Raw genomic sequence first — 23337 nt, forward strand, 5'->3', positions numbered from 1 at the left:
GTTGGGTGAAGGGACACTAAATAAGTACATTATTTGGTCCTATTGTGGACAGTGATCTAGTGATATATTAACAGACTCTTTTTAAAGAGCAGGAGAGAGAATCTCAAGCAGACTGCACTGAGCACAGCCCACACAGGGCTTGATCCCACAACCATGAGTTCACGATCTGAGCCAAAACCAAGAGTCAAATGCCTGATTGCACCACCTAGGTGCCCCTTAAATGATTTTTTTAAACAAAGATCTTTAATAGTTTATTTTCATGAGCTTTTTACCTATATTGGAGTTTTAGAAATTGGAGGCACTTGGAGGTTGTTCTCATGGTTGTGGCTGTTAGCCAGATACCATGACATTTATATTTCATAAGGAGGTTTGGATTTCTTGGGCCATTTTTTTCCTGATTATAAAAGATATGCTTACTTACAAGAGTCGTGCTGTCTGAAAAATGTAAAGAGGAAAATTTAAAAATCACCTAGAATTATATTAGCCAAAGACATTCATTATTAATAACCTTACATATCTTCCCCCAGAGTTTTTTCAGTGTATTTTACTTCCTTGAGATTTTGCTTTGGGGAAGGTTTTGAGTTCTTTCTGACATAGTATATGACGTTTTCCTTCATGCCGTGCAGTTACCATAAGAACTTAAAGGGTTATATCATATTTTGTTAGGTGAATGTACCATAATCTCTGTCACCTTTTCTTTTTAGTGTTGAAAACTGTTGTTCCTGATTTTTGAATTATTTTTAATGATATACTTCTATATATAAATTTTGTGTTTACTTTTTTTTTTTTTTGAAGATTTTTATTTATTTAGTTGACAGCCAGAGATCACAAGTAGGCAGAGAGGCAGAGAGAGAGAGAGGAGGAAGCAGGCTCCCTGCTGAGCAGAGAGCCCGATGCGGGGCTCGATCCCAGGACCCTGAGATCATGACCTGAGCCGAAGGCAGCGGCTTAACCCACTGAGCAACCCAGGCGCCCCAATTTTGTGTTTTCTTTCATGAAAGGGATTTGAGATTGAGCATGAGGTATAATAGACCACAAGTGGACCATGAATCAGTACTACACGAAGAAAGGAAAACTGTATAGAAACAATATTTAGTGTTGCAAGGCTAGTGTTTAAGTGTACTGTATACAAATTTGGAGATCATAAATTGAGAAAACAGGAGACTTGAGCAGGAAAAAAGGATGGAAGCTGGCCAGTTCAGTTTGAGAAGACACATTGAGTGTCTTGATGTGCAGTTGGAGAAAAGCTGAGGAGTGTGGGTAGGAAGAATATTTTGTAGGCTGTGTGTAGCTAGTTCCTGTTTGTTCAGTGTGCGGGAGGAACATCATGAACTCAAGTTGGGATCGAGGAATTTAGCTTAGAATTTGTAACGAAGGATTGAACATTTTCTTGTAGTTTATCATGAGAATTAATCTTTGAAATGGGTAGGTTTCACTGTATTTAGGACTTTTTTCTGCCAGGAAGGAAATGGTGCTTTAGATGGTATGTTAAAGGTTTTTCCAGAGCTTCATTCCTAAGATTTATTTTAATATTAATTACAGTTTTCTCACCTGTTCATGTCTCCTGCTCTTATGTGGAAATAAGAGCAATAGTACTATGTTAAGATTTGTAGTTTTGATTGAAAGGACAAACCAAGAGAGTAAGTATAACTCTGCTTCTGTACAGCTAGAGAAGTAGTATGCTCATGTATAAAATTGATTTGCGAAGCCCTGAACAGGGTCCTAGAAGTTGAACATCCACCTCGTGAGGCCAGTGGAATTTGAAGTAGAGGTTGGGAAATGTAAACATTAATAAATAAGTCCTAAGTGTTAAGACTGTGACAGTGCGGCTGCTGACAGCCATGCCGGCCATTTTTAAAGCATTTCCATTGGTCACAAAAACTCTCGGTTAAGATTTTAACGTTTAAGATTCTAGGAGGATTTGGTTTCATTACAAAATGCATGTTCCTTTTAGGAAATTTAGAAAATACAAAAGATAAGAATAAGTTTCCCTCAGTTCCTCTCTCCTGAGAGAACTACTATTTACGTTTTGTGGATAACCGGTCAGTGTTTCTTTTTTTTTTTGAATGTACACAACTATTTCTCTCCTTAAAAAGAAAAACAAATGTTATCACATGGTGTCTGCATACTTTTTTTTTTTGTTGTTTGTTTGTTTGTTTGTTTTTTACAGGATTTTGACAGAGATCACAAGTAGAGAGGCAGGTGGTGGGTGGTTAACAGGATTTTGCATAGTGTTTTATAACTACTTTTTCTGCATAGAACAGTATTTTCCATGTTGTTACTCAACTTTACCAGTGCGTTCATTGCACGTCTACTCTTGAAATAGAAATGGGAAGCTCACCAAGCAGGAGATAATGCCAAGGAGTAACAGTAGAACAAATAATTAAAAAATATAGTGGTGGGTCATTGAATGCAAATTCAGAGAGGCTGGAGTGACGTAAAGCTGGATGAGGGGGAGTTATGGTCGGTGATCTTGAAGGATGTATAGGATTTACGTAAACGGTTAGGTAAAGAAGAGGCAAACTAGGTAGGGAAAAATCATTTGAGCATTGGTGCAGAATGGGGTTAAATGGCATTTTATAGAATGCTGTCCTAAACTCTCTGTCAGGGCATTAAAATTTGATCAAATATTCTTAAGTTACAGAGGGTAAGTTAAATCCAGGTGGAAAGTCACGTGCTTCAGGAAGATACATGTGGCAGCTGTATGCCAGATGAATTAAGACAAGGGATAAACTGCCTTTAAGTTTGGTAGCTTCCACGCCCGGCTGGGCTCTAAAATCACTGGGGGGAAGAGGGACTTCTTGGGTTCTTCCACATGCTTCCTAAATCAGTATCTTTGGGTGTGGAGTCTGCAGTCCAGTTTTGAGAACCTCCCATAGTGTTTCTGACACACCACCTGGCCCAGGAGAAGCTTAGTTCTAGGGGGATCTGTAATGCCAAGTATGAAATAAGGACCTAGACCAAGGTGATTACAGTGGGCCTGGAGAATAATTAAGGTAGGAGACATTTTGAAAATGGACAGGATTTAGTGAGACCATGTGGAGTAAAGGAAGAAGCCAGCAGTTTCTCGTGAAGTCGCTGGAAGAACGGTGGCAACTGGGGATAAAGATGGGAGGCGGAGTTACGTGAGGACGGAGGGGAGGATGTGTCTCTGCCATGGGAAGCTGAGGAAGTACTGGTGCTGTAGGTGACATCTAGCAGCTGTTGGACTCGATACTGAGTTAGAGATGAGTGTAGAGAAAAGAGTAGTTCAGCATTGTTAGTTCAGAATAAAACTTAGAAATACTTCTTTTGGAGGGAAAGATGGATAGAGAAACGAGTGGAGGGGCTAAGGGATGGAACTGGAGGCAAGCCCTGAGGCTGGGGCTACAAGTAAGACACATGGGGTATTTGCAGGATAACTGATGCTCTGAGCTACAAGGCCACACACTTTTTGAGTTTTTCAAAAGTGTGGTTGGGAAAAATAAGTAAAACTAAACTCATTTACTACTCTTCATAATCGGCTTGTTGGAGGAAGATGTAAGCTGCTAATAGCAGTGTGTGTTTTTGATTATTTCTGGCCTGGTTATTTTTCTGTATTTTTGAAATGCAAGGATAATTAAAAGCAGTGGTTTCTAAAATTACATATAATTATATATGTATAAAAGTACATACAACCGACTAAGTATATGTGTGCATGCACTTAGGTAAATTAATTATACATAATGTATATTTTATAAGTAAAATTATATGTGTGCGTGCATATAAATATATATGACCACTCTAGAAAAGTCAGTACTATCAGAAAGGATGGAGCAGAGTGGTTTTCCATTGTTTTTCTTTTTCTTCTTTCTTTCTTTCTTTTTTTTTTTTTTTTTTAAAGATTTTATTTATTTGAGGGGCACCTGGGTGGTTCAGTGGGTTAGGACTCTGCCTTTGGCTCAGGTCACAAGCTCAGGGTCCTGGGCTTGAGCTCCGAATGGGACTCTCTGCTCGACAGGGAGCTTGCTTCCCCCTCTCTCTCTGCCTGTCTTTCTGCCTACTTGTGATCTCTGTCTGTCAGATAAATAAATAAAATCTTAAAAAAAATTAATTATTTGAGATGGAGTGAGAGTGAGCGGTTGACTGAGAGCAAGAGAGAGAGCATGGGGTGGGCAGAGGGAGAGGGAGAAGCAGGCTCTCCACTGAGCAGGGAGCCCAGGGCAAGGCTTGATCCCAGGACTCTGGGATCATGACCCGCGTTGACGGCAGACACTTCACCGACTGAGCCACCCAGGTGCCCCTCCAGCGGGGCATTCCTTAAAACTAGAAGGGCTTGCAGGCTGTCGACTGAACATATTCTTCTTTAAGTGTCCTCTGTCTGATAGGAACATATAAATGAATGAGATCAACCCAGATGTTGAGGTTGGGTAGGGAAATGTAACTAGGGATAACACTCCACATTAGCTCTTGCTCTGGTGTGAATCTCAGAGTCCTTGAAGTCATTTAATTCCTTTTAGAAGGTAGGATTGATTGAATAATAGGAAGTTTGAGTACATTATATGTAGGTGATGTAAAATGTATCTGTAAGCAAACACAACAGAGATTCAATAAGTCTTGGTGTTCCTGATACTTTGCTTTTAATTCCTATTAGCAGATGGGTAAAAGCAGGCTCCAGGCTTCAGAATTTATGGTAGTGAAAAATTGGAAACAACCCAAATATCCCCCAGTAGGTATTTGCTTCAGGTAAACTTGGGTCTGTGTGTAGCGGGGTACTGTACCAGCGTGAAAGGAGCTGCAGGTCCAGAGTGTTGATGGGAAGATGTGAAATAAACAATAGGAGCAGACGCTTCTTAGGGTATTGGAAGTTTGCGTGACCTTTGGCTCTTTATTCCTATTCAGTTTCTTCTTACTCCCTTTTTTAACAATAAGGAGCTTGTAATGTGTTACAGTCAGAATGGAGTGTGTTTATTTCAGAGAAGTGATGGGAGAAATACTTAAGGTAAATAAAGATTTTATCTGTTTATTTGACAGAGATCACACGTAGGCAGAGAGACAGGCAGAGAGAGGGGGGAAGCAGGCTCCCTGCTGAGGAGAGAGCCCGATGTGGGGCTCAATCCCAGGACCCTGAGATCATGACCTGAGCCAAAGGCAGAGGCTTTAACCCACTGAGCCACCCAGGCGCCCCGTAGGTTTTAATTTTAAATGGAAATGAAGACCATCGTCAAGTTCCAGCTTCAGAACAGCCTGATGTTACACGATTGGGCTGGAATGGTGACAGCCTGTGCTTTGAGGCCTGCAGGGTTTTTTTTTTTTTTTTTTAAGATTTTTATTTACTTATTTGAGAGAGAGACAGTGAGAGTGAGGAGAGGGTCAAAGGGAGAAGCAGACTCCCCATGGAGCTGGGAGCCCGATGTGGGACTCGATCCCGGGACTCGGGATCATGACCTGAGCCGAAGGCAGTCGTCCAACCAACTGAGCCACCCAGGTGTCCCATGAGGCCTGCAGTTTGAGTGAGAGTGGGTTGTATGGGTAGATTTGAGGAAGGAGTGCTGACAGGACAGGAGGGGCATTGACTGAGGCAGGCAGAGTAAGATGGAGCACAAGGCCTGCTGGGAAGACCTTTCTGAGGTGAATCCAGCACAAGAATTTGTCAAATCGATGTGGTGTAAGCACTAGGAAAGAGGTTCTGGGTGATTAGGGCTCGCCTTGGGAGATGGGGCTGATGGTGACATCTGTCACCAAAGACTGGGAATACAGGAGGAGAAACAGATTTTTTTTATTTTTTCCCTTGTCCTGCCTGGTCTTTCCTCCCCTTTTTGGGGGGCAGAGGAGAGGGGCGAGGAGATAGTAAATTCAATTTAACATGTGCCTGAAAACATTGGTTTCGGAGTCATTTTGGTTGGATTTGAAATTTTTCTCTTCACCATTAGTCATGTGTGACTTTGGGCAACTTCACTTCTCTGGGCTTTAGTTTCCTCACCTGTAAAATGGGTATTATTACTTACCTTATGTAACTATTTATGGGAATTAAGTGAATGAAAGTAAGTATGTATCCGTTAAAGATAAGACATCTCTTTGGTAATAACTGGGAAACAACAATATCTGGGACATTCAAGCTCCGTTCGCTGGGCCTTTGGAAGTGTGGGCCTGGAACTCTACAGACAGAGGTGGGCCAAGCCAGCTTTTGAAAGTTCGTTTAGTTGCACATTTAACTAAAACAGTGATTATTGTTGAGTTTCATCCAGCTGTTTCAGAAAAAAGCCTTCTGGAACCTATGAGTTCACTTATGAGGTGTTTCTTAGTATCTATTTTATGTAGTAGTCACTCTAATAGTGGGAGCTAGGTTCCTAAAATGTTCTGTGGTCTGAGAATTTATGTTCAAGGAACTCAGAATACAAAAGAATACATATAAATATGTTGGTAGTTGACATATTTTGAATTAGTGATGGGGTAACAGTAATTTACATTTACTGATCATAGCTTACCCCTAACTTTATAGTCTTTCCCCTCTAGTTTTAAAAAGGGTATTTGGCAATGCCTTACGTTACATGTAATACGCACAGAGGGCATTTCCGTCCTGTTTTCCTGTATTTATTGTTGTATACAAATACTTAGGGCCTAATTTTGTCATATTTGAGCCCAGAATGCAGTCCCAGAGAGGTCAAGTAACTTGGTCTTTGAGGGAGCAAAAATTTGGGGCAACATTTATTTAATCCACTCAGCTCTTAGTTCCTGAACCTTCTCTTTACTGTTTACTCAGGGTTGTTAGTTTTTTTTTTTTCCACATAATTTCATGAGAAATCACATCTTTCTATTTTCTTTAACACTTATATCAGCTGTTTCCACTTCCCACATGCCATTGGAGTCATATAATTGTAATCTTTTTTTTTTTTTTTTTTTAATTTTCTCCAAGGCTTTGGTGCAGTAATGACTTACCTGCTTTTGGGGTTTACCCTCTTTTTAGTTTGTCTCCTTTAATTTTTATGGTAGAGGAATATATGTATCAGTCTGTTTTGCTGTGATCCAATTTTCTCTGCTAGACTGACTTGAGAGTTTCTTTATCATTCTCCTAAACTGAAGTGCTTTTTACAAATTAATTTACTGCTTAGGAACCTTCTTTTTTGTGTAGGGTGGTTGAGGTGGAAGATTGAGTATGGGGTCTTAAAATGAGACCTAGACACATGTAGATTCTTAGATCTTTGAAATTTTCCCATGACTGTTTCAGCGCTTATTAATAAGAGGCATTTTGGTATGGTAGAAAATATGAACTTTGGTGTGGGACCAGAGTTCACAAGCTGTGACCTCAGTCCAGGCGGGTTCATCTCTCTGAATTTGCTCTCCCCAGTGATGAAATGGAAATCACACTGCCTGCTTATAGGGTTGTTGGGAGAGTAAATGTGTCAGCTTCTCTCAAGTATCTCAGTAGAGTAGTTGGTGCATAGTAAGTGTTCAGCAAATGTTCTTTTCCCTGCCGTTTTACTCAGAATTTCCTTTCATATCCCATTCTGAAGTCTTGTGCTTTTAAAAATTTTTTTCCTTTTTAATTTTTTTTTTTTACAGCTAGGACTATTTCTAGGGGTTTTGGAGGAGTCCTAAATCATTTTGGTTTTAAGAATTTTCACTTGACATCTCTAGTTACTGAAAATGCCTTTTCTCTGTATGCCATTTGATCATCTTACTGGGAATTAGAGTTAATAGAGGTTTTTTTTTGTTTTTCTTATTAGGTATAAAACCATGTTTTTTTCTATTTCTTTTTTGCTTTGACTTCTTTGGCTGTTGTAATTATAGAAAGTCTGTTTCTAAAATTGTTCTGTGGAAAAAGAGGACACTTCTGTTGCTTCCTTAATGTTAGTGTAAATGAATAAAAGTTTATAAGAAAAGCCAGTCACAGTATAATTTTTTAGATAATCATGTTGGAATTTTAATGCATGGAATCAAGTTGTAGATCTATCAGCTTAGTTTTCCCTGATTTCATTTTTGTAGTTTATTCTTTTTAGGGAGTGGGTAGCTTATTTTTAAATTGGCATCTTCTAAACTATCTGATTGTCCCTTTAAATACTATTGTGCATTAAATTTTTTTTTTTAAAGATTTTATTTATTTATTTGACAGAGAGAGAGAGATCACAAGTAGGCAGAGAGTCAGACAGAGAGAGAGAGAGAAGCAGGCTCCCTGCTGAGCAAAGAGCCCGATGCGGGGCTCGATCCCAGGACACAGATCATGACCTGAGCCGAAGGCAGCGGCTTAATCCACTGAGCCACCCAGGCGCCCCACATTAAATTTTTTTTATGTGGATTAAATTTTTAAATCTTGAATATATATGCAAGACTATACAAAACCTGTAAAATAAAAAGAAAATAAAAAACAGCTGTGTGCTTCGCCAGTTTAAGAAATAGAACAGTACCTATAAGTATTACTGAAGCCTGGGTCATACTGATTATTTTTATTTGCTGCTTGTCATACTTACCTACTAATTTAGTTATTTTGAAGCTCCATATAATTTCTAGTTTTATGTCATTATAAAACATTGTGACATGAGAGAAAATGTCACAGCTATCATTTAGTTTATTAACTCCTGAGTTAATCTGGATTTGCCATATCATGCTAATGCATTCATTTCAATCATTGTTTTGCCAATCTTCATCTTTGAGGATTAGCATTAATTATATAAATCTCAGTCCATCACTGCTTTTAATTAGTTGTCTCCATGTTCTCCCTCTCTCTCCTTCACCTCCACCCCCCCCCCCCCCCCCAGAGACAGGTGCCAGGAGACTGAATCTGATACCTACAGGGGGAATTCCAGGTGTTTAAACTCAGCCTGTTGAAATTTTCTCCCTGCTGCTGTAGGTTGTTACTACTGTTATGCAGTGATTTTCAGACAACTAAAACAGGCTTTGTAGGTTTAGCTTTAAAAACCAGTTAAGCTCAGTTTCTAGATTGTTTGTAGACTGTTATGTTGCCTTTGGCAAAATGTGAGCTAAAGCATACAGCAAAAGATTTAGAGGATTATAGGAGGTTCCTGTGGTAAGGATAGTAGATGCTTTTCATTAGCATCTAATTTAGCTCTGTAATTGTGAATGACTGCATTTGTGGGGGGAAAAGTTGAAAATTCACTGGAGATTTTTCTCAAAAATTTAGAGGATGGTGGATTTTTAGTCTTCTTTAGAAAGAAAATTATATTTATAGTTTGCAAAGTAGCTTTGGTGTTTGCTGTTACCTGCTTATTGTCATAAAACACTGACCTGATATAAACATATTTTTTTTTTGATAAGTGAGCAGCCTAAAGGATATATGGAATTATCACTAGAATCTTAATTTAAAGCAGTCCAAGGTCAAGACTTAAGGAGTTTTAGCATTGCTCAGTAGATGATGGTTTAGTTGCCGCATATGTCAACAGCAGGTTTTGTAACTTGTATGTAGATTTGCTTTACCCTTTGCTAAAGGCTACTTTTCAGATGAGTAGTGAGGAATGGTTGACTTTTCTAAAAGATGTCCTTTTTAGGTTCAGACAGTTTTGATGGGTGCTTCTTCTGACGCCCAGTCACTTGTACTCTCCTTTGTGCCACCGGCCCACTTATATTCTTACCTTTAGATGTTTTGTACAGTAAGGATAATCTGCTACTTTCTAACTGCTTTTATTTTTTTATTTTTTATTTTTTTTTTTAAGATTTTATTTATTTATTTGACAGAGATCACAAGCAGGCAGAGAGGCAGGCAGAGAGAGAGGAGAAAGCAGGCTCTCCGCTGAGCAGAGAGCCCGACGCGGGGCTCGGTCCAAGGACCCTGAGATCATGACCTGAGCCGAAGGCAGAGGCTCAACCCACTGAGCCACCCAGGCCCCCCTCTAACTGCTTTTAATAGGATAAAAAATGCTAATGGTTTATCTGATTCTGCTTTTTTCTTATGAAGTCCTTTGGTATCAGCAGTATCTATCCTGTCGAAACCATTCAAGTTGGCAAAGTGTAGATAGCATTGTAAGTAACATTTTATAGGTGAAGAATGGGATGTTGAGAACCTAAAAGATTTGATAATATATAATTCATAGCTAGAGATTTAATTCACATTTCCTGTCCCCATGGTCCATGCTAGAATGGTAAAGATGATTTATGGGAGAAAAATGGTTAGAAAACTATGTCTTTGAAGTAAAAATCATTACTCCTGAGAGTTCAGATACTGTTACTCTTTGGAATAAAACTGTTTTGATGTAGTACTTTCATGTTCATTCATCCATCCATCCATCTGTCCACACAACCTCCAGAATGGGTATCAGTTGGTCCCACGTCTAAGGTTTTACCATAGCATCGAAACTGCAAACATGTTCTTTAGGAATGGGGTCTGGAATATAGGTAATGATTTTAGACACAGGCAGTTCCTAAGTTACAGATAATTCATGTATTTACATCCCTGTCTCTGAGCTGCACTTCCAGCTACTGCTCTTTGGAGTACAAACGTCCAGCGTTTAAAGAAGCTGGGAGTGCGCAAATGGAGAAAGGAATGAAGAGCAGAAATATTTGGGGGCAATAAATATACATTTGAATCTGTATTATGACCATTTCCTAAAAATGTTTTTCTTCAAGCTACCTTGGTCATTGTAAACTTTATTTTATAATGTGATTAGAATTCTACCAGTTAGGAGTTCATTTGGACTAACTAGTAGCCTCCTTGTTGAGAGTTGCAAACATGAAAGTAAATTATTTCAGTCCGCTTGATTTCTTTCTATCACATACCTGAAGTGAGGTAATAGGAGTTTTTTATGGTAATTGAGGAACACAGGACTACTTAGGAGAAAGGATTACAAAGCTGGGTGATTGGGATTCTCTAAGGTAAAATTTAGGGAATTAGAGATATCAGGAGTTGAGTACTAACAAAGGAAAACAACATATATTTTAGACTTTCTTCAGAGAGAGAGGATCTAGAATTGGTTACTTTCTGTATTTTCAGTGGTCCCCAGTGTCCATGATCAGTAATGTCTTTTGGTATCAGTAAGTTTCTTTTGGCTGGCTTGGGAACTTGGCCAACATAAGCAACATTGTTTCATTAATAATATTTATTGAATTCCATAGTATCAATTTAAAAAGTATATTTTTAGGCTGAATATAAATAAGGTGCGTTGTAGCCTGTGCTTGGCCTAGTCTCTTCTCTAATCACTTACTCTCAGTTGATAACAACATTCAGGTCGTTTTTGTTTTCCCATCAGTCATTATAAATTTTGCTGGTCATTTGTGAAATACCAGTGGAAGTAGTAAGTAGGAGGTACAGTGAAAGGCTTACAGTAAAGTAGAAGAAGCCACCTGGAGAGCAGAAGAGGGCTTGTGGGCTTAGGGGAGCAGTTATGCACAGTGTCTCAGAACTTAGTTTACAAATAACAATTGGTAGATTGATACGTTATCCTTCTTGTAAAGCAGCTTGCATTACCTCTGCTTACCTGATAGTAAGCCACGATAAAAAGTGACTTTATATTCATACTGATTTGTGAATTGATGGATATTAGAAAATGTAAATTTTTCCCAGATATATAGAATAGCAGAATATTGACCCCTTAGTTCATACCTAGAAATGCCTGAAGTTTCATTGGTAGTAGGCAGATTTTGAAACTTTTTCTTCCTGACAGTTGAATACTTTACATTTTATATATATATAATTGATTGTCATTAATGGAAATTATTTTCAAGTAAGCATAAATAAATGTTAGTAAACAAATTTGCAGATAATTTTATCTCTGTTTTGGGGATTGTAGTTGCGTTAGATGTTCCTCAATAGGGGTAATTGTCTTGCATCCTTATCTCTTATCATAATCTGTTTTTCTTCACACAGTGTTATAGTTTTGCTGCTGGACTCTTCCCTCCCTCCCCCCACCCCATCAGGATGATATGAGACTTGAAAGAAGACGATGCATACAGGTGACTCAAGTTTTGAAATACAGTAAAGCTGTGGCTGTCTGAGCGAATGTGGGAACTGGTGCTGTATTTTGAATGCGGGAGCTTTCTGATAAACAGCATTAGTGGGGGGAATTATATTTAGATCAATAAATACAGAGTTAGTTGGGATATTTAATAAATGACTTTGGGAATCCATTTGATAATTAGTGACTTACAGTGTGGTATTCATACAAGTACATCACAGTGATTGTTAGGATTGCTGGTCTTGACCTTTTTGAAAGTGGTTGGTTGGCTAATACTTTCTTGAGAATTGAAGTGTTTCTGTTTAAAATAAAAAATAAAAATTCACTAATATTCACCTTTGTGGTTGAATGTGTGTGTCCTTCAGATCCCCATTAAAATAGAGCAAATCTTTTAAAGGCATGTGGAGTAGGTATTAGTAGTGTATCTAAGACCGACAGTTAAATTAAGGGTATTACACCCATGTATATGATTCCTTGGAGTAACCCGGTCTGAGATTTTGTTTTTTCTTCCCTTGTTCCCGCCTTCATCCTTTCTTCATCCCTCTCTCTTTTCTTTCTTCCCTTTCTCCCTTTTGTTATTTGTATTTATGCAGGAGAAGCATTATAAAGGCATTTTGGAAAGAAGTTTTTGGATTGCTTTAGTATTAGTTGAGGTGATCTTAGTGATGGAAAGTGGGAAATTGGAAGCTAGCTCATCTGTGACTATGTTCGGACTCTTGAAAATACAGGGTAGTTAATGGATAATGTGTTCACTTTCAAACCTGTAAGTTCCTTAAATCAGGCTGATTGTGAGGTGTTTTGTTTAACCAAGTAGCTTATATTTGCAGACTTTGTCAGGATAGTCTTAATTGGATTATATTTATAAACTGTTTGAAAATGTGGTCTTTAACTGGAAAAGAAGTAACTACATAAACCTCATATAGATAATTAATTATATTATTGGTGTAGCTGTTAAAGTTTTTGTGACTAGTTTTTCTTTTTGCTGATCTTTGTTTTCTAAAGGAAAAATTGACCTTTTTGACTTTAAAGTGGGAATTAAAAACATGTCTCTACTATTTTGAATGAAGGTATATGTTTGAATATATTTTTAAATTAAGTTATAGATCAAATAATATTTTACATTCACGAGGGATTCAAAGAATTTGATGGTAATTTCTTTTTTAACTAAAAGGTGATTGAGTCATCCTTTGTGCTCTGTCTCTCAAATGGGCACATGTGTGTCTGCCTGTGCAAACTAGAGCTGTGCCGGGTATGCATTCTGGCCGAGGGGCTGAGAAAGTTAACACGATGCTGAGGCTGAATCGCACCGTCGTAGCGAAATAAATAGGAATATTTGCAGAGAAATATTTTAGAATTTTATGAAAATTTTGTTGTCAGATTTTTAAGTTTGACCTTTTGGTGCAGGAACAATTTCTCAGCACTGTCAGCTCCTGGATTGCTCGTTGGGCACTATACTGCACATTGGCTATACCAAGTAGATGCTCACTTTCAACTGAGGTCAGTAGAGGAACAAAGTATTTTGGGGGTTATCTCATAGATTGATCCATGGATATTAATGATCTTGGGGATTTTCTCTAGTGAAATTTGGAGGTGGCACAGTTGCTGTTTTATTTCTACTTTAATCTTTAATGATAGGAAGCATTCCTAAATAGCTCTTTTTCTGGAAAGGCTTATGGATGAAATGAAATACATTTATAAAGGTTACCTAGTTAATTTCATGAGTTCTGGGAGACCAACAAAAAATTCTACAAAGATTGGATTTATGATATAACCCAGTCTCTCTAATTTGGCCTTGTAGTCTTTAAAAACTGTCAGCATTTATTGGCTTATAAAGGAAAAAAAAAAACTCAAGAAGGAAGATCTAGCTTTCTGTAATATATGTATTAGCTCTTGGTGTATTTCCCTTTTAACAGTTTGCAAATTAATAATTGTTTTTGAACATAAAATTAGCAGCTGTCCTAATCATCATTAATTAATGCAGCAGTTTGCTCTTGTACTACTGTGCACACATTTTATTATACTTCAGCTGCTAGAACTTTAACACATAAAAGCTCATAAGGAGTTTTTCAGTGAAAGTTATTTCTAGAATGCTTATGCATACTTGAAAGTGAATATTCTGTTTTCCCTGGGCTTTTGTGGTACTGACTTTATGTTGGTTAGACGTGATGATGCCCTCCTCTCTCATACCATTTCATCAATTAAGCGCAGGTACAGGGGTGCCAGAAAGCATGTTGAAGTAGGTGTTGACTGATGATTGGTCTTTCACTAGCAAAAGCTTTACTAATAGATTTTTACTGAACACCAAGCCAAAGTCCAACTTTGATGCATCTCTAATACTTGTGTATGTAGGTATTCTTGTACTTGTTTAATTTGTGGTTGTTTTTTGCATATTTAAAAATAAGAATATAAAGTTAAATTGGGTTATTTCTTGATTTTTGGATGAAAAATTATTTGTGACCAAACATTTATTTGGTTAATTTGTACCAGGTACTATAATATATGTATATGTATGTAACATATATAATACATGATATGGGTGCTCAGCCCACAAGGGTCCTCCTGCTTAGGAATCCAGGAGCACAGTTTAGTTGGAGGAGGGGGCAGATACGTAAGAAATGATTCAGTGGATATTTATGATAAGTTTTTAAGACTTCTGTATTGAATTTAAGGCATCTAGAGCAAAACCAGAAAATACTCTTTGGTTAATAGCATTCACAGTACTGGCCTCACCTGACATCCACATGCCCATGTTACCAGAATCTACATTTGTGTCCCACTCCTTCCTCCTGCGCTCCAGACTCAGCGGATGCTTCCTGGATGTCTCTTCCGCACACACCCCTTCACTCCCGTTCATTCCTGTTAGAGATGAATGACATTCTACCTAAGCATACCATTATCCTGGGAACCTAGGATCATTTTTTACCCTTTTGAACTAAGAGGTAACCAGATTTCATTTATTTAAAGGATGTAGAATCACTTACTTCTGAGATTGCATTAGTAAGATGCACTGCCTCAGAGATTACTGTGTACATTAACATAAAAGCTCTTGTATTTTTTTCAGTTTACTTGATAAAAGGAGCTCCCCACCCTTTTATTTGTTATTTGTGCTCATTAGCATCCAATATTTCTGAAAAGCTGTGGGATATAGCAGTTGATGCCATTCTTTATTTTGTTGACATGGGCTTCTTTAACAATTAAAATTGTCTTTGAACATCAGTGATAAGCTTGTCACTTTAAAACTTGAAATAGTTCTAGAACATAAAGAAATACCACTTTTTTAGGAGGAATGCATTGGAGATTTATTTTAAATTGTGCCGATTTGTTCATAGAGTCGTTATCGTATTTTTTTTTTAAAGATTTATTTATTTAGTTATTTGACAGAGATCACAAGCAGGCAGAGAGGCAGGCAGAGAGAGAGAGAGGGAAGTAGGCTCCCTGCCAAGCAGAGAGCCCGATGCGGGGCTCGGTCCCAGGACCGTGGGATCACGACCTGAACTGAAGGCAGAGGCTTTAACCCACTGAGCCACCCAGGCGCCCCCGTATTTCCTAAATGTATGAATTTAAGTGCTTAAAACTAATACGTCAGAATTTAAAGTTTTAGATTATCTAATTTATTTTTAAAATGTGAGTTTTGCAGGGCAAGGTTTGAATAGTTGAGCTGTCAGAGAAGTATAGTAAATTACTATAGAACAGTTAGAAGCCAGATCTGTAAACTTCAGAAAAGAACGTTCAGATCTCACTCAGGTGCAGGGTGTGTTGGGTGTGTACCTTTTAAATATTTGGCACATCTTGCCCATTGACTCCTTTTGGAATTGTTCTTCACACGGCCCTGTGCATCTGGTCTTTCTGTGTTTTCCATTCATTTCTGAACCCAGGGCTATCAGATTCCATTCTAATAATTCAACAGATTTATTGTTTTTGGTGAAAGATAAACCCATTGGATTTATTTTTGCTCTCAGGCTTTTACTTTTTCTCCTTGTTTATTAAGTAATACACAGTCACTGAAAAAATTTGGAAATTTATAGGAATATAGATAAGTAGAAGGAAATATACCCAAAGTTCTGTGTACTTCATTCTGGCACATTCTCTGTCAGTTTTTGGTTTTCTGTGCCATTTTTGACACTCAGGATGGTATGCTTGGGTTAGAATGTATTTTATATTATTTGTATTTTCTCTTTTTTTGGCTTAGCATTATATCGTATGTATTTCCCTTTGTCATCAAAACCTGTAGTGGTCTGCTGTCATTGTAAACGTGAGCCAGTGTAGAGCACTCAGAACCATAACTGTCTTTTGAGGGTGAATTACTTCTAGAAACTCATTTTAAAGTGTGTTGATTTGAGACTCTTTCATAATATGATCATTTACTAGTTAAGCTTGTTTTTTTTTAGTAGACATTGTTATTTTTTAAAATTTTCCTTTCCATTTTTTTAAAGCACTAACATCTGTTCATAAATTTTTGGTTGTATGTTAAGTTACTTTTTTATAATTGATTCCTAGGAGTGTAAATATTGGGTTATAGGGTTTGGAAAAATTTTAAGGCCCTTGATAACAACTTTTCAGGAAACTTTTTGTTGATATGTACCAGTTTACACACACTAGTGTTACATAATTGTGTGTTTTCTAATATATCTTTGTGAACATTGAGTATTATAGTTAAAAATAACTCTCTAATTCAGTTGGCAAAAAGAAGAATCTCCTATTTTGGGAAATAGAAAAGTAATAGTGTATACTCAGTGCAGGAAAGAGTTCCCCATGCTTCCGAAATGTGTAATAAAGTAAGAGGTGCCTGGCTGGCAGGTTTGGAAGAGCATGTGACTCTTGGTCTCAGGGTGGTGAGTTCGAGCCCCATGTCCCGTGTAGCGATTACTTAAATAAAACTTAAAAAAGGAAAAAAAGAATGCATAAAGTAAGCAATAAACCTAACACTTGGGTAGATATCCTCCTTCCAGGATTATTTCTTTCCAGCAAATCATTTTTAGTTAATGCCTTTATAGCATTTGCATACATTTGCTTACTGTTTTTTTGTTCCACCTGGTCTGACAGTTCCTCAAGATCAGAGCGAGGTGGCTTATCTTTCTTGTATGCCCCGTGTCTTTGTAGCAGGGTTCTTGGGACATTAAAAGGTGGCTCAATGAATCCTTGCAGAAAGAGCAATTTTTGCCATCTCAGCCCCTAAAAATATCTTAATGTGAATGTCTGCTCTAATAAATTTCTTAAAATGGTTTTAAGACATCCACATTATTTTCCTCTTATATTTCATATTTTAATTATTTCAGCTTCTGGTTTTTAAGTGAAAGCAATTAATGATTGCATCCTGTTCATATCACATAAGAGAACATATGATATGTGTGGAAATGAATGGGAAACCCAGGGTTAGCCACACTGCAAAGTTGCATTTCTTAGTGTTTAGTGCCTTTATTTTAAAGTGAAAGCAAATAAATTCATATTTGTTAGTATTAGATTTTCGGATACCTACTAAATGGACCTCCAAAAGAATGTTTGAGCTCTGAAAATATGATAGCAGGGCAGTTTTTTGAATCTCTGCAGTTTTCTCTAAAAACAGGGTAGCTAGAACAACAAAACCAAAAACTCATGTTCAGCGGCCTCTACAAGACTAGGTGAACGGTATCCCCACAAACCCTAATATAAGTGGGTGGGAGCAAGTCCCCAATAACTGCAAGACCTGCATGATGTCAACATTTGTATGGAAGAATGCAGAAGGAAGCAGCAGGCTATCAGAAAGGCCTGAGAACAAGAGAGAACCTCAAGATAGCCAACAAAACTCCCTGCAGAGTGTGTCAAGCAAGTTTGAGAACAGCAGCAGAGACTTAAGAGGTTTCTGACTTCCCAGGATACAAGAGGTGCACGGGAGTTCTTTGGGGTCAGAGCTATCTCGTCCCTATGAACTTGGAAAGCCAATTGAAGCTTCCTTCCTGGCCAAAGCCTCACACCTCCGGAGACACTGCTGGGAATAGAATCCACATTAAGCAGGGTGGAGGCAGGGGAGGCAAAGGGAAAAAGGTCAGATAAAGTGGGAAAAGGGGAACACACAGGAGATCTCATTTATGAGGCTGTATTTCAGTACCTTTCATAAAAACAGGAAAGACTATTACTAAACAGAAACGCTAGCTCCTCCAGTTTTCTAAAAGTTTTTTAATTTTATGTGAAAATGAGCAACAGACAAGGATCATAGTCAAATTTCTCACAGAGGGTTTTTTATTTTGTTTTGTTCTGTTTTGTTTTGGAAAGACAGCGAGTGCGTGAGAGAGCATAAGGAAGGGGAGCTGGAGAGGGAGAAGCAGGGAACCTGAGGTGGGACTCGATCCCAGGACCTTGAGATCACAGCCTGAGCGGAAGGCAGATGCTTACCCGACTGGACCACCCAGGCACCCCTCCCACAGAGTTTTTGTAAGAAGAAAGGAATAAGGAGCAGAATAATATTCGTGCAGACCATGAAAGTGTGCCAGAAAGAAATGTCCCTGAAACTAGTGAGAAAACTATAACCTAATGTTTCAGAACAAACCCAAGCAAATTTAGAAAGTGATAAAAATATGAAAGAGCAACATAAATCTGAATAGGGAAGTCTTAGAAATGTGATAACTGAGGAAAGAGAAATTTTCTTAAAAAGTCACTAATAAAATGAAACCGAATCTAGAAGGAACACAAGCGTGAAAAAGCACGTAGAGAAATTTAGAGAAACTGAAGAGAAATAGGAGAAAAAAAAATTTAAAAAGAATGGAAGTAAAGTAAAGAACCATTAGAAAAAGATGATAGTTGGCTAAAGACCGTAAGGGATCAACTATAGAGTAATAAAAGATCCTGAGGCAGAACCAAAGCAATTAAAATAAATACTAATAATTATAGTTGAAATAAATTTCCTGAAATAAAAAAAGATTTGCCAGCACAATTGGAAAGGGCATGTTGTATGCTTATGTAAATAGATCCAGAAATGACCAATAGGTGGGCATATTTCTTAAAAATTACTGGACTTGAAAGAAAAGAAGAATCTTGGGGTAGCTAGGCAAAGACCCAAGTCATTATTAGCAGGAAAGGGTATTAGAGTATCTGATTTTGATAGCAACACTTTATGCCAGAAGCAATGGAGGTAACGCCTAGTATTTCAAGGAAAACAAAAGAGAACCTGGAGTTTTATAACCAGCTAAATTGACTAAAGTATAAAAACAGACAAAGTGTTATGAACACATGTATGAAGTTGGGGAACTTCTGTTTCTTTGAACACTTCTTGAGGAATCAGCTAGAGAGTAAACTTTGGCAACCAGGAGGACTTTAGGGACTAGATGTAAGGGAAGGTGTGATACTAAGTGATGATATCTGTGAGTGTGATACATGATGCCTGTACTCTGCAGTACCAATAACCAGAAAAATAAAAGGAGAAGAAAGTTGCTGTTTGCCTCATAGTTATTAATGGGGAGTGGAAGGATATTACTTTAGATCAGAGGCTTGGAGAAGAGGAAAGTTAGGGGCAATCAGTAGGGCATACTTCTTCACCTCAAGACACATAATGAAAAGAGAGGGAAAGAGAAGATATTTGGGGGTATGATATAAATACATTAATATAGAATTAACCATCAGTACAAAGTACAAGCTCCAAATCTCAGTTTCTTCCTGTGGAGAATAAGAAGCATAATGATGTATAATAATACTTCATAATACGTGGAGTACAGGGTGTGTATGTTTCACTTGCCCGAGAAATGTGCTCTTACTTTTATTAGTATTATCTCTCCATCCAATTATTGCCGTACTAGCTATGCATATTTCAGGCTTGCATTTTCTCTTTTCTCTTTTTTTTCTCTTCTCTTCTTTTCCTTTTTAAAAATATTTCATTTATGTATTTGACCGAGGGGGAGAGAGAGAGAGAGAGAGCACAAGCAGGGGGAACAGCAGAGGGAGAGGGAGAAGCAGGCTGATGTGGGCCGGGCTCCATTCCAGGACCCTGGGATCATGACCTGAGCCAAAGGCAGATGCTTAACCAACTGAGCCACCCAGGTGCCCCAGGAGCTTGCATTTTCTCAAATTTCTCCTGTATTTGAGAAATTGACATGTCTTCTCAAATTACATGTTAATGTCTCAAATTTTTATATTCTTGTATTATCAGAGTTACAGTCAATTCAACTTTCTATCTCATTTACAGTTGTGTTGAAGGGCTGTTTTATTTTATTAGACATTAGAATTATGCAACTTTGTGGCCTACAGTTTGGACTTGGAGTTAGGCAAAGCATTTCCAGGGGCAGGTTAGTAGGGAAAAAATGTGATGGATAAAGACTTTTTTTTTTTCCTGGGGAACCAAGTTAGCCCGAAATAAACATTTTGCTTTTTCATAGTTATGAAAGGATTGTACAACATCCATTTTTATCCGAATATAGTAGAAAATATCTTGTCGCAGTTATGCAGATGTGAAAGATACCTGAAATCCTTAAGCTGTCTTTTTTCCCCCATTACCATGAGACACATTTGTAATGTTTTTCTTTCTTTGAGAGTAGGGTCTTTTCCAGCCCCTCATCTTTTTTGTAAGTTGTGTGTGTGCACGTGCCTGCGTGCATCACTCTTTTATGAAATACAGTTTACGTACCACAAAATTTAGGCATTTTATGAATAAATTTGTGTTCTTATGGAACTCACACAGTTGTGCAGTTATCACCACCACAATCCAGTTTACCTATTTAACTTAAAAATAGTCCAAGTTCACATAGAACTTCCGTGTGAAGAAGAAAGTGCAAATCAGTAAAGCAGTAGTAATCCCTTAACATTCAGGTAATAATCACTGTAATTTTTTGGTATTTATGTTGCCTGTTACTTTATGTGCATATGGCTCCTTCAGACCATATTTAAGAAACAAAATTGGGGTAATAGTTTACTTTTTGTAATCTTTCAAAATTTAAACATTTCTCCATCATTAATATTCTTTTACAGTATCATTTTTAATGGCTAATTAGTATTCTACAAACCATTCTACGATTTAACCTATTCCCTGTTGTTGCTAATTAGTTCATAAATAATGTTTAAGTGAACATTAGTGTGTAGTTTGTGTTCCTCTTTGATTTATTACCTCAGGTCCAGTTCCTCAAAGTTGCAGTTGTTGAATTAAGGGATATGTACATTTTTATAGATTTCTGATACATATTTTCAAATGTACTTTTTTTTTTAAAAAGATTTTAGTTACTTCAGAGAGAGAGAGAGAGCGAGCAAGTGTGAGCGGGGAGGGTCAAAGGGAGAAGCAGATGTGGATGTGGGGCTCGGTCCCAGGATGCTGGGATGATGACTTGAGCTGAAGGCAGAGGCTTAATTGACTGAACCACCCGGTGCCCCTCAAATATCTTTTTAAAGTACAATTTATGGTTCTACCAGCTACATATCAGAATTTTCCCAGACTCCACAATCCTGGGTATTTAAACATGTTTGTCAGTTTGATAGACACAACAACTTAATACTTAATTTCTATTTGTTTGAATATTAGTGAGATTGCATATGCTCTGTGAGTTTCCTTTTAGTATTTGCTGGTATTTCTTCTAGTTTTTTTTTTAATTTGTAAGAGTTCTTTATTGAATCATTATAATGTCAAGAACAATTCTAAGCAATTTACTTTTTAAAAAAAGATTTTATTTGTTTTATTTGAGAGAGCATGAGTGAAAGAGAAAAGGGAGCTGTGTGGGGAGAAACCGAAACAGAGGGAGAGGGAGAAGTAGACTCCCCTGCTGAGCAGGGAGCCTGATGGAGGGCTTGACCTGGGACACTGGGATCATGACCGGAGCCAAAGGCAGATGCTTAACTGACTGAGCCACCCAGGTGCCCGCAATTTTCATTTTTTAACTCATCTACTCTTCATGGTAACTTTGAGATCGGCATGATGATTAACCCAGCCAGAGATGAGGTCGCAAAGCTAGTATGGATAGAGCTAGGATGCAGACCAGAAGCATGATTCTACACTCTCTCTTTTTTTTTTTTTAAAGATTTTATTTATTTATCAGAGAGAGGCAGAGAGAGCGAGCGAGCACAGGCTGACAGAATGGCAGGCAGAGGGAGAAGCAGGCTCCCTGTGGAGCAAGGAGCCTGATGTAGGACTCGATCCCAGGACGCTGGGATCATGACCTAAGCCGAAGGCAGCTGCTTAACCAACTGAGCCACCCAGGCGTCCCATGATTCCACACTCTTAACCAGTATGTTCTTGCTGACTTACTGCTAATAATACATTTTCCAGTGTGTGTTTCTAAGTTTTAATTAAATTTAAAAATTTTTGTTTCAGTATCACTTTATACAGGATTTTAAAGTTTCTGCACGGAGAAACTACATATTATTTATTAGTGTAACATGTGGAACATAATAGTTTCTCAAATGTTTGTTGAAGAAATGAGAATAAACCCATTAATATCTGTTGATGGTGGTGACCTTTTATTTTCTGTATTATATTTCCTCTTGTAAATGGATTCCCAAGGGCTTCGTAAATAACTTACTCTTTGGTTTTGATGAAATGCAGTAAGTTTATCTGTGTTAGCTTTTCTGGAAAGTCTATGGGAGTAACTGCTTCTTTAAAAAGGACCATGTGTTCTTGAGCAAGTGTGAATTGTGAAGAATGTGTATCATCGACAGTGATGTGAATTATAGATTGAAGTGAAATAAAATACATGTTTTGGTACTAGGAATAATTTGATGCAGTTTGGGTTTTGTAGTTTTAGAAAAACTGGTAGATTTGGCCATTGTTTCAGAAGAATGAATTTTTGAATAATGTATTTTGATCTACTCTAAGAAGTAAAATCCTTTAAAAGGAAAGCCCCAACTAAGAAAGATGAAGTAAGAAGTTATTGCTGTTTAAGGTTTAGATCGTGTTGATCAGTTAATTTAAGTTTTACTTTTTCTCCCTTTTCCTTTGGTGGTTGACATCAGGCTGCTTTGTGGTCTTTCTTTAGTTTGGTCACGCTAGTCTTTTAAAAAAAGTGTAGCAATCTATATCATTGAATGGATCTGTGTTAGAGATTAGGTTAAGGAGAAACACAAATTTTTCTCCATTTTTACAAACCATCCACAAAATATACTCCATGAAATCAGTTACTCAATAAGCAGACACTTAAAATGTGAATATTTATCTTGTAATACAAATCTAGATTTGCTTTGTATAAAGTTATAAAAGCAAAAAAAAATGTGGTGCTTGCTGTTTCTCTAATCTGCTTGTTATATATAACTAGCCTTCTTTCCTCCTTCAGAAAGTAGTATTTTTCAGACTATGTTCAGCTGACATGTTAAATTCATATTTGTACTTTTCTATATAAGCCTTAATTACTCAGTTTATTTACATGTGTGTATTTGTAAAATTTACTTTATAATCTCACTCCTTAGTGATAAAATCTCTCTCTCTTTTTTTTTTTTTTGGAGAGAGAAAGTGCATGGGGGAGAGAGAGAGGGTAAGGGAAAGAGACTCTTCAGCGGGCTCCATGCCCAGCTTGGAGCCCGATGTGTGGCTAGA

General features: G+C 37.6%; 1 protein-coding gene across 7 annotated transcripts in view; it reads left to right on the forward strand.

Annotated features, from left to right (window-relative positions):
- Positions 1-23337, forward strand: part of DYRK1A (dual specificity tyrosine phosphorylation regulated kinase 1A) — a 144271-nt gene that overhangs the window by 42203 nt on the left and 78731 nt on the right. For 4 of the 7 annotated variants that reach the window (XM_032354902.1, XM_032354893.1, XM_032354886.1 and 1 more), the window contains exon 2: positions 11774-11859. The exons of 2 other annotated variants lie outside the window; for them this stretch is intronic. In XM_032354902.1, coding sequence (XP_032210793.1) covers positions 11850-11859 — 10 coding nt within the window. In that variant the 5' untranslated portion in view covers positions 11774-11849. Of the gene's footprint in view, positions 1-11773; positions 11860-13265; positions 13359-23337 lie in introns of all 7 variants that reach the window. One more of the 7 variants, XM_032354923.1, reaches the window with a different exon arrangement.

This window comes from Mustela erminea, chromosome 1, assembly GCF_009829155.1.
Source record: "Mustela erminea isolate mMusErm1 chromosome 1, mMusErm1.Pri, whole genome shotgun sequence".
In the NCBI taxonomy this organism is placed as follows: domain Eukaryota; kingdom Metazoa; phylum Chordata; class Mammalia; order Carnivora; family Mustelidae; genus Mustela; species Mustela erminea.